Source organism: Aythya marila (genome assembly GCF_965140915.1).
Source record: "Aythya marila genome assembly, chromosome: 11".
In the NCBI taxonomy this organism is placed as follows: Eukaryota; Metazoa; Chordata; class Aves; order Anseriformes; family Anatidae; genus Aythya; species Aythya marila.
Window position 1 is genome coordinate 20,357,355 of NC_139052.1, and position 12,135 is coordinate 20,369,489.

Consider the following 12,135-nt stretch of genomic DNA (forward strand, 5'->3'; position numbering starts at 1 on the left):
TTTATTCTTCTTTCCATCATTTGTGAGTTTGCTGTACATTATTTTTTCCCTGAGCCTCAGCAGAAGCTCTGCTACTGCTCTGCTTGATGGGAGCAAAACAGATCAGCAGACATTTCGGATAGCAGACTTGAGAAGCAGGTGAGAATAATGCTTACACCTCTCATTTGAACTCTTATTGCACAGACAGGAAAGGATTGGTTGGCTTCTGGACACATTACTAGGTTGTTCACTCTTTGTTCAGACCTGTGGGGGTGGGAAAAAAAGAAGATGCAGATAGTAATGTCATCAGTCCCTTCAAAAGAAAGGGCTTTTGAAGGGATTGTTACAGTGTTCATCTTCCCACATCTTTGTCTAAATAATGGGACTTCTCCTAACTCCATGGAAGTCAATAAGGTTTATACCAGAGCATTGGCACTCCATAAATTAAATATTAGGATCAGTGTTTGAAGTTTAAAGCCCTCCCTTCTCCTGCTAGCTCGGATTTTCTGCCGCTGTGCTTTTTTCTTTATGCCTGAGCACCTTGCTGACAAGTGCTAATAACAAAATGCCAAGAGAGGGTCCAGTCGGAGTTACCACACATTAAACATTCTGAACTTGTCCTTTTGCTCATAGATTGTGCATAATTAATAATTAAACGGTTTCAGTTGTAATGGGTTGACCTTCTTGAACTGTTCATTATTCACAAGGCAAAGGCATCACTCAAACTTTTTTTCCTATTGCCCTTCCCCGTTCGCACCGTATGTGCACGGTTCGGCTGGTTTTGAGGCTGATCACAGAGAAATCACTGAGGTTGATCCTGTCTTCTCCTGCAGCAGATCCCAGTTGCAGAAATGTTGCTCGGGGGCTTGGTACAATAGCCAGCCTTGGGAATAAGCAGCCAGGGGATGTAAGAGGCAATGGGTACGTTGCCCCTTGCAACCATTTGTGACTCTACTGCCATTTTAGCAGCATCCACAATATATTGTTCTTCAAGATATTGGTTAAATATGTTGTCTTTAATGAAAACGAAACGTTCCCATCCCTTTGAGAGTCAGCCAGAGTCATAGTCTGAGGAACATCATGATAAAATACAGGCTGTACTTATTTTGTGTAGTTTGGGAAAATTTTGCTTATACCTGATGCAACAGCATCGCAATTGCTCGAGTTCCAGAGGCAGCAATAGGAACACGTCTTTCACTGGAATAGCTCAAAGTACAAAATACTCTCATCTTTCCACTACTCAAATGTTCTTGAATAGAACAACGGCAGAAACAGAAATATTTCAGTCACCGGTTTCCCCAGGTAGATATCATAACTGAAGGGATGTTTTCTGTTCCTGAAGTTGTTTTAAAAAAGGAACTTTTCAGCATTTACCTTTGTAAGTAGTTGAGATCTCATGCTTTCCTGGTTCACCTAAAACCAAAATCTGCAGCCTCCTCCCCTGACTTACCTAATGCTGTAAAGTAAGAATTGGCTCATATTTACTGGAGTAGAATTATTTATTTCCACGGATCTGTTTGCCCTCAAACACACTTCCTAGCGAGTATTTTCTTGAGATCGATGTATCATCCCAAAAGACTCGCAATTCATCAAGTGAACGACCAACAAATGTGTGGGACGTGCAGTCTGAAATCCTTGGGAAGGCTGCATGAAAGCATCTTGTTTTCATACTGCTGAGATCCAGGTTTATCTCCCTGCCTCCACAATCTCTTCCTGAGCTCCTGAAGGAAGGCCAGCAAAGACCTGGCCATGCCTGCCAGGCCTGGGTAGAAGTTAGGCCCAGATGAGGTTAAAATGCTTGAGTTTTGACAGAAAGCTGTGCCAAAATGTAGTGTTTGGGGTCGGTGAGATATTCTTGCATGCCTATGTCGGAGCACCTCATCTTCTGGCTGTGTTGTAGTTCAAGAGCCACCGAATGAAGGCACCCGTGTGGGTCTTCATGGCCTGGTCCCTGCCGCTGGCTTTGCTTGGCGCAGCCCAAGCGAGAGGCTGGTGGCTTCAGAGCAGTTCGTCAGCCTCTCTTCAGCTCTCATAATGAAGCTTCACCCTATTAGGGGTCCGTCATCTCTTTGCGATTGCAGAAATTATCACCTACCAAATTGGTGCGAAGTGCCGCGTGCCCGTCCTGCTCCCCCAGCGCGCACCATCCGCGCCGGCAGCCCCGCCAGAGGGATGCTCGCGAGGAGCTCCTCGCTCCCATTGTGCTGAAACAGCGGGGGAACATCGCCAGGCAGGGCCACTTCCCCACGGAGAGGGCTCCGGTAGCTTCGCCTTACAATTTTCAGTGATCTGTAACATGTGCCCAGCATCTTTCTCATGCTCCTGCCCCGATTCTGTCCCTCTTGGGGACGGCGGTGTTTGCCACCCCAGGTGCCAGCGAGGGGAAGACTTCTGCAGGACAAGAGAAAAGGATGGGGAGAGGGATAAACCTGCTGGGCTCCACGCAGTGGAAGCAAGCCTGACATTTGGCTCTGCGTTCTCTGTATTAATATGAATAATTTTCATGCACGGTCCTTTGAAGTGGAGAAAGTTTAATTGCGCTGTTTATTTCCTTGTGTTCCTTCCGCTCTCCAGTGCAAACCTTCCTATATTGATGTCATTTATAAGTTTGGAGACAATAACCTCTCCCTCGCCCGGGCTAAGTTCAAAGAGAATTTGGGCATGGTATATCAAACAGTCCTTGTATTTAATAGAACTCTTTGAAAATTGTAAAGCAATTTTGGCTTCTCCTTTTACTCTTCACTTACTTTTGATTTAATTGTATTTTCCAGCAGTTTCCAATTGTTTGAATTGGAAACAAAGCCTTAATAAGAGTTCTAGTTAATTTTCTGTCTTGTAATTACCGATCTCATTTTTCTGATAATTGGCCACAGCAATTATATGTATATTTACTAATCACATAGGAGGCTCTGCAGTTGTGTCTATCTGCCACCATTGATAATGGCACACACATTGCAGAGGTGCTTTTATCATCTTCTTTTTTCCACTACATCAAAGCTATTTCCTCACATTCTCAATAATGAATACATGCATGCATTTGACACAGTTGTGTGCTAGAGAAATTGTTTGGCTCCCACCAAATGCTGCACGCTCTGAGTTTCTTGCCTGCAGCGCTGGAAGGTTGTATGTAATGATATATTGCTCATCCAAATGGCCAAAGCACTCCAAAGCACAGTGAGATTAAAATAAGTCATTCCTTTGTTAATTTAAATAGGTGCATGTATCATACTTTGCAGGGTACTTTGTGTAGGGATGTCAGGGAGGAAAAAAGCCGCCGAAAGGTATTTTTAATAGCAAATGAGAATAGATGAGAATGGAGTCATTTGCAGCTGCCTGTTTTATGTGGCTCTCTTGTTCCAACTGTAGGTCTAATGAGATGACACTGTTAAAGTACTCTGCAGTGTAATTTCATTACATCCTGAGCTGTTACACTATAAACACAGTGGAGCTCTCTGTCATTCTTGGAAAAACTCCTAAATTCGTAAAGCCCTTCTTTGCAAATGGTGATGTTGTTTGTTCCCCATTTCTATATTTTTTCCTTGTGCTCTTAATTTTTTTTTTCTTTCATAAAAACGGAGTGGTTATTTTCACTAGACTGGTAAATCTTGCATATTTTCCCCCTAAAAATTATTTCATCTTTTAAATCTAGAACAGACTGCGAATTAGGAGAGCCTCTAAAATGAATAAGTGTAAATAAACATGAGTGTAAATAAATAGCAAATGCAGTGAAAGAAACAAAGGTCAACACAAGAATAATTTCACAGCTCTTTGTTAATTACAAGACCATTTGTGTGTTACTTAAATAATCATTAATTTCTCATTTACACTTTCCCTACCTTCCTTTTTACCCTGTGGCTATCATTGTCCTTTTTTCACCTCCCCTCAGTGTCTTTCCACATGTTTTTACCCATTGTGTAATACTCATTAGTTGAAATTCAGTGTTTTATAACACATTCTCGGAAGAATTTGTACCTTTCTCCCTCAAATTCTCTGTGTGAAAAGGAGGCTTTGTTGATTCCTTTTTTTTTTTTTTTTTGGCTGTTGTTGTTGTCGCTGTTATATTACTCTCCTTCTAAAAAATTGTCTTCTCTGCTTCTGACTCTGCTTCTTGTTTCAATCCAATCCCAGGAATCGCCCGTCCTTCCAGTCGGGGAGTTCTCTGAGCCATTTGTACACTTCATCACTCAATGGTAAGCTCAGTTTGCAAACATGCCATGCCCTCAATGTAAATGATACATGCCATTAACTCTGCAGCTCTGCGAGACCTTATGGCTTTCCTTGCATCCTTTCTGAGAGAAGAGGGACTTGGGGGCCTTGGGCAGATGGGGCAGCAAAGCTAAGCAAACTGTTTAAATTATGTAAACGTTATTTACACAAAGGGTCGTAAAAGTACTTACAAGGGTTTTTCCTGTTTTAATAAACCTGCCCTGGATGTGGGTGCAGTCTTGTGCAATGAGACTCTTAAGAATTCATCTGAGGGTAAAGAGGCCACAAAAACCCAGGTGTATAATATCATTATTTAGGGCTTTTTAAAATATTACTTATAAAATTGCCACAATGTTTAGAAAGGCAAGTAGCCTTGATTAATTCATTGGCTTTGCAGTAAGTAATTTTTACTGAGAATCGTATTTTAAAACACACCATAGGGTATATTTTCTTTCCTTAAACTGAATAGTTCATTGAAGACCATTTAAATTAAAGGAGAATAGGCAAGGAGGAATTTGTAGAATAAAGAATACACTTCTCTAGTGACAGGAGAATAAAAGTCTTATGGGTAAGCTATCCTAAAGAAACAGAGTGAAGGGAAAATCTTTTTTAACTGTCATTCACTTTAAAAAAAAAATAATAATGGGCAGTCATTTATGTATGGCAGAAAAAACAAGCTTGAATTTTGTACATTTAGGATTTGTTTGACAGAGAAGCATCCCTTTTGTGAGCATGCACTTCCAGGATGCTCAGCTGTGCTAAATCAGATGGAGCCATCTCAGTGTGTGCCACTGAGCAGCAGCCGCGTGGACGAGAGGACTACTTCAGGGATGTTTTCTCAGCGAAAACAAGGCACTCGAAACCCTTGGCTCCACGCAGATCTGTAGGTCAGGCTTCACAGCGTTTTCCAATTCTCTGTACTGTGTGCGAGAGCCACTGCAGAAAAAGCCATCTAAAATATTTCTGTTTTGAATAGCTAACATAGGAGAGAGTGCCTTCCAGGTCTGACATAGTATGTAACAATCAATACAGAAACAAAAAGCAGTCTGATGATCAGTTAATTAAAGCAAATAAATAATTCAAGTTTGCATAACGTAGGCCTCCTTTTTCAATAGTTTCAGTTTACAAAGAGCACCTCCATTCGGGGGATTCTGCAGCACAACTGATGCGCATGAAGCTGTACGTTTTTAATCCGTTCAAAAAGTAACGACAGGCTGTTTTTTGTTTTTTTTTTTAAACTAAAAAAAAAATCTCATTGAGGCTGGGGGAGGGATAACCTGTGTTAAAATTTCCACAGATGTCAAACTGAAGCATAACTGATGGTGGCTAATAGCCTTGTTTTCCCTGGGGACGCAGCTACTTTGGACTGTCAGATTAGAACTGTTACCAACCTACTCGTCAGACAGCTTGCTTTACTTGCTCATGCCTGCATTATTTGAGGTGCGTGTAGTTATTTGTAGGGAAGGTAAATCGTATCATTAATGCAACCTAACTGCATCGTGGTTTATCTAATATTTTAGATATAGTGTTATGTAGGCTGTAGAGCACACAGCTCTTTTTAGAAGGAGGCGTTACTGTTTAAAAAAGCAAACTCTGAATGCTATTTAAGCAATCAATTTCTAGTAAGTATTAGAGATGTCAAGTGAGCAGCATATCAGACATTATGACTTTATACCAGATACGCCATAAACACTGGCTGTTTGGATGTAATCCAATTAGTCAGTAAGCAGCTCCTGATGGTCACCTCTGTGCCATGTTATTGTGTTCCTTCATGCAGCTAAGCACAGTCTTCAATAGCTAATTGCACCTGTTGCACAGAAAACTAGGACTATTTGGATGAGAAACATGATCTTATAAACAGCTTAATGCTGTGTAATGAACTATCACCCTGCAGTGTAATGGAAATGAATGTGAAAAAATTAAGGTAGAAACCCCAGGGTATTGTGTGTTTTCCTGAAGCTGTTTAGTGTTAGAGTTAAATTTCCCACCTGTTTGTATAATATGTTATGTCAAGCTATGTAATAATCCCTAGCAAAATGAGAATCAACTTATTATACCTTCTGAGCTGATTGGTTTTCAATGATCTTCATATTTACACATATTCATGGTTACAAGCAGCGTAGACCTATAAATAAAAGGGAAACTGTTGTCTCTACGTCTCATTGAGAGGAAGGCATTAGTAGGTATGATGTCTTTCAAAAATGATGAATGAAACCTAGACATTTGTAGGGAACTTCAAAGACACATGTACATACAGAAAATTGAAAATTGGCTAACAGTCAACAAAATAATAGAGGAACACTGACCACGAGGGAGAGAGAGGAGAGGAGAAGTTGATTAACATCTTGGCCACCATTAGGAGCCCTGTCTTCTGTTGGTATGTGATAAAGTTAAGAAATACATTGAAATTCTAGACACAGTCTGTCTCTGTTAAGAGAGGGTGTCTTCACTATTTAAGCAAATGGAATAAATAAACACTTGTTTATATATGAACATTTTGTTTTATGTTATATAGCATGAAAAAGCAACCAAAGGAAAGACCAGCTCCCGAAGATTTAATGGTAAGTAAAACTTCAGAGCCCTCCAGTGTGGTTTTTGTATGAGTGCTTTTTATTAATGTATAGGGAAGTGGAGTTTTTGCCATTTTTTGTGTTGTGTTTTTTATTCAGCATGTACAAATTTAAATCTGAACTGTTTCTGGCCTGTGCAGCAATTACACACTTAAAGAGAACACCCAAACAAAAGGTGGGATTCTGATTCTGCTCAAGTTAATGGATGTTTTGCTGTTACGTTTGTTGTGGCCAAAGCTTCATTTGTGGTTTGGGGAGTTAATACAGAACTTTCACAGCCCGTATCAAGTTTCAATCAAAGCGATTGTGATGCTTAATACACATTTTTTTCAGTTTGTATGTCCAGGGATTACAGCTTAATGTAGGTCACTCCTTGTCATCGTTTGCTAGTCTTAACCTTTCAAAATCTGAAGATTGAAAACAGGGGATGTGGTTAAAATACTGTATTTTTAATGAAATGCAGAAGCTACTGTTTTCACTTATATTCATGTAAAATGAAATCAGTTTGGCTACAGAAGATTGAGTTAATATGTTGCTTTGGTCTTTCCATAGAAAGGCTCTCAGTGTTGGCATCTGAGCTCAGAGACCACTTCTTTTTCTAGCAAATGTCATTTTTTCACTAAGGCAATAATGGGGTACCTGCTCTTAAGCTGGTCCCTTGTGGCTGTGCATTTAGTGCAGAGTACTGTTTTTAAGCTACTAGAAAAATACAGAATCAAACAATTGTTTTGAGTATTTACAATAATTTATATGGGAGATAGGAGTTGTAGTCTCCTCTGATTCACATCAAGTATCTTTGGTTTTCAAGTGTTTCATTACTTTTTGTATGTGCTATGTTTCCTGGCACTTCCAGATTTATGTAAAAATATTATAATTTATTTTCTGTGCATTGAATAGGTAGGAATAATTTTAGCAGACTTCAACAAGACATGGAACGTGTTTGCGTCATTTCCTTTCTTGCTTACATGCTACGAATTACAAGTAAAATAAACAATTGTTTTTACTGCAGTGATTCTCTAGTTAAAGGCTAATCTCCACAGATGCCCTGGGGCAGATATCTCACAATCCAGACTAGTCTCAGTGCAGACCCTGGTTAGTAAAGTATTTAACTGTGAATCTCATTTTAAGGATATTAACTTAAATAGAGCTGCATTTGAAGTTAGGCACCTGCTTAAATACCTTGGCAAAATGAGGCCTTGAAGTTTATCAGAGCCCCTCCACTTTGTGGTGGTGTGTGTCTCATATGAAAGGCTTACTCTGCCTTATTTTGTCTTTTTTATTAACTTTTGATGGTTGGAAAATTCTTGCAGTTAGTCACATCTGAGAAAACTTGGAACAGGTTCTAGAGATGTAGACACATTTACCTTGTGCACTATTATGCTATGGCTGGATAGCTTAGCTATTAAAACAACGGAATAGGGTTTCATAAAACCTGTATCTGTTTGTAAATGCATGTTTCAGTGATGCAATAGGCCTGCCACTTATAAATAAAACATCTGCAGATCGCACATACCCCCATAAGTATATATGTATGTTTGTAAGCAATAACACCACTCCAGGGTGTAGAGTCATAAAAATGAGGCCAAAGGGTGAGTGCCTGCAGTACCAGGGAAGTGCACAGATTTATCTTTACAACTACATGCCCTGGAGTGTGCTAGTCCCCTTTTAAGGAGGTATTTTGTAAAATAATTTTAAAATTATAGCAGCCCAGGAAAAAAAAAAAAAAGAGAGAAGAAAAAAAAAAAGCCTTCCTACTTTTTAAACAAAATCTTTTGTTTAACACATTTTTTCCCTCATGCTACTTCCTATTCAATTATAAATGAACTTGCAACAGCAAATACTAAAGCATGAAGTAGACTGCTGCTGAAATAGAGAAGTGACCCAGTCCTTGCCTGCAATGTGGCTGACCCTCATAAGCTGGCCTAAATTCCCTCTCCCAGCCGGATGGGCTCAGAGCACCCTGTGCTTTTCTGCAGCAGGCTCTCTGCTAGCTCAGTAGTTGCTCTCCGGTCGGGTCCTTTGCATTCTTGCACTGACCCAGCCTTGTCAAGGAGCACTTCATTTCTGATATTTATATGCATACATACATTTGCATATATATGCAATAAATACACGTACATAAGCATATCAGAACATACATATGTGTATGTGCATTTCCATGCTTAGCTGGAAAACGGGGCCAAAACCTTTAAACATCCTCTGAATTCTGGAATTTGTGACCGCAATAGCCTTTCTAATTCCCCATCTTCTGTTTCTGAAGCCTCTGTTGTAATTCTGACGGCTATCTCTGTGTTAACTAGCAGTAGCAGGTAGAGTGATGCAGATACTATCAGTGAAATCCTGGACCTCTCAAGGTCAGCTTACCGTTGATTTCACTGAGAGCAGGATTTCACATTGTTCGCTGTTTGTTTTGAAATGTACTAGCAAGGACGAAAGGTGTAACGTGTAATCATCGTTAGCTTCAGACAAAACAGCGGAGTGCAAGTTTTCTCCCCTATGGACATTAACCGTACTGGAAGTCACTATTTTGTAACCAATTTAGTATAATTAAAGACTGGAAGCAAAATGAAGGGAGCAGAACATCAATCTTTTTCTGCTCTCCTGATAATCAGTGAATTGTTAAATGCATTTTAAGAGCCAACTAACAATACCTGGAGAGCCAGATTGGCAACTCCAGTGAAGTCACAGGGTTACATCAGGGATGGATTTACCCCGTCTATCATGCTAAGAAGCCCTTTTTTTTCCTTTTTTTTTTTTTTTCTTTTTATAAAAGTCACTACACACATTTTGTTAGAAAATAGGGCCAAAGCCAAGGCTGTATGAAATTCCTGTATAAAATCAGGCTTTCTAGTACCATAGGTATTCTTGTGGAAGCGAACACCAGATTTCCGTAACAGCTGACAAAAAATAACTTCCTCTATTTATACCCGGTCTTCCTTACACCTGTCCACAAAAATGATATAACACCAGTTTCTCTGTGTATACATAATCAGCAATTTAGTTGATTCAAAGTATTTCCAATTAGCATACTTTTTCCACAGGAGTGTTTAAAAAAAAAAAAAAAAAAAAACGTAATTTCACCAAGCAATGGGAAAAATGTCCGTTCTGGGGAAGGAATGATCTTTATAATTCACCAGTGGTTGTTCTGAACATTGTTCTTACTGTGTCTGCTCTTTTGTCTCCAATTTGCTCCTTCTTAAGACAAGAAGGGCATAGAGTCAATTAAATTGAACCTGCTCCTGTTTCAGCACCATGGAAATCTGCACATCTTAGTGTATTCCTCCATCTCTCTTCCCTCCCCTTCCAACCAGAAAAGCAAGATCTCAGCAGTTCTTCTCTGTAAAGAGTATTTTTTCTGTGAACTTCCCGTTTTCATTTAAACCACGGAGCCATCTGGCATTGCAAGCCAGGCTGCTGGGGAAGCACGGACAGGCACGAGTGGGGTGCATGCAGTTTGCGAGCGCGACGTGGCGGCACGGGGAAGGTTCGAGCTCCTGCTTGTGCCGAGTGTATGGGTAGGCATCCGCACGCTGGTTTGGCTCAGGAAGCTGTAGATCTGACTGTATTTACGGTATTTTTCAGAAGCTTTCCATTCTAAGCTCTATTTAATGGAATCTATGCATAGTAAGTAATCAGGTCAGAGAGAAGCAACATCCCCTGTTTGAGATCAATCGCTGGCTAATACTTTATCTAGGCCACTTTATTATCTCATGCTGATTCCATTCCCATTCTCCTCCTCCTTTGTACATGCACTTCAGCTGTGGTAAAAGTACGTATCGCATACATATTAAAAACATATACCCATTCTATCTGTATGTAAATGTGTGAGACACAGCTGGATATTGCAGGAGTTTGATTTACTAATAGTTATTATCTGTTCTAGCTGTTCAGAGGCAAAGAGAGTTTCAGAAAACAAGCTAGCGCAGAAATTGCCTTTATGATATCACTATCCCGCTTTGGTAATTGTTTAAAATCTCTTCTTTAGCTGGAAGCTTGGCCTTTTATTTTGCAGATTGTATGTGCTTTTCAAAAAAACAGCAGATTTGCTGAAGTCTCCGGTTGAGTTTTTTTGTTAGTACAGCATTGAACTCTACTAAGCTACATATTGCTGAATAAATGAAAGCGATTTACTTAAGGAAATTGTATTTGAAATACCAAAAGTCAAGCATGTAGCATTTATTTCTTTATGCTTTCCCATGGATGCCTCAAAGTACAGTCATTAGGATGCCATTTGGATTTCTTGAGGGACATATTGGGCAGATAGAGGCAGTGCTTTTGGCCAAGGATCCAGTCAGCTTCTGCACTTGATTCCTTTTGCACAGATCTCCTCATTTTTGTTTAGATCTCCAAATAGGAATTACAACTTCTAGCTTTTCTCCTTTTTTTTTTTTTTTTTAAACTTTAAATTCATGATACTTCTCATGTTGGCACGTGATTAATTCAGAATTGTATGATAAATTGTACATTGTCTGTGTCAAAACCACTGACTTGCTGAAAATATTTTTTTATTGTTTATTATTATTATGTTTGTTTGTTTTTTTAAACGCCTAGTGCAATATTGAAATTCCCTATTCCTGTGCATTCAGCAATCCCTCTGTACACTTCAGGAATGACATTTAGGTAGGCACCTTGGTCTTATTAGCTACAGTGGGCATTTTTTCATAGATCATTTGTTATATTTAAATATGTTTTCATGAACATTGCAGACTGTCAAATATGGATTCTGGTTGTTTGTTCCCCTACCTGCAACAAATGAGAAGCATTTAAGTAGCACTATTTTAAGTAGTCATTTTCTAGAGAGTCTGATCAGTAGCAGTTCTTACCAGGTAGAGCTACATTTTTTTGCAGCTTGTTGTGTTAAACCGTAGTTTGTAGCCTGTGGGAAATACTTTAGTGCTTTAAACAAACAAGTGGAGGATCAGCGTAATCCTACCTGAATTTCCCTGTAAACCTTCAGAATAAAGCCAATAGCGTACTTCCACTCGTGTTTGTCAATAACAGTGTTTTCCCCCAACAGCTAATTTGGCTTTGCATTACAGCAGTGGCATCACTGACTGAGTAGCTGAGAGCGCTGAACAGGCTGGGTTTTTTGATGACCTTAAATTTTAACAAAAAGCAGAGGGCTGTCTGCACTTTGCTTTTCATAGGTGCATCCAGTAAATCTTCTGAAGACAGCTTACAGATAAATGTTTTCTGTCTCGATCTGTCTAGATGTTTATGCATCATTGCTGGATCACATTGAGCCAAGAATTTTCACTCTTTGGCTACTTACAAGCATATTTTTTTTGTCCCCGAGCCAGTGCAGGATCACCTATCAGAGATGATTTGTCCAGCATAAAATTGTCAGTGCTTGAACCTGTGATGGATAGCTTTGTTTGCA

At 39.6% G+C, this 12,135-nt stretch overlaps 1 protein-coding gene across 1 annotated transcript in view; it reads left to right on the forward strand.

Annotated features, from left to right (window-relative positions):
• MAP2K5 (mitogen-activated protein kinase kinase 5) overlaps positions 1 to 12,135 on the forward strand; it is a 127,060-nt gene that overhangs the window by 100,490 nt on the left and 14,435 nt on the right. Inside the window, exons 20-21 of the mRNA XM_082769607.1 lie at positions 4,108 to 4,169; positions 6,701 to 6,746. Of these exons, the coding sequence (XP_082625733.1) occupies positions 4,108 to 4,169; positions 6,701 to 6,746 (108 nt within the window). The remainder of the gene's footprint in view (positions 1 to 4,107; positions 4,170 to 6,700; positions 6,747 to 12,135) is intronic.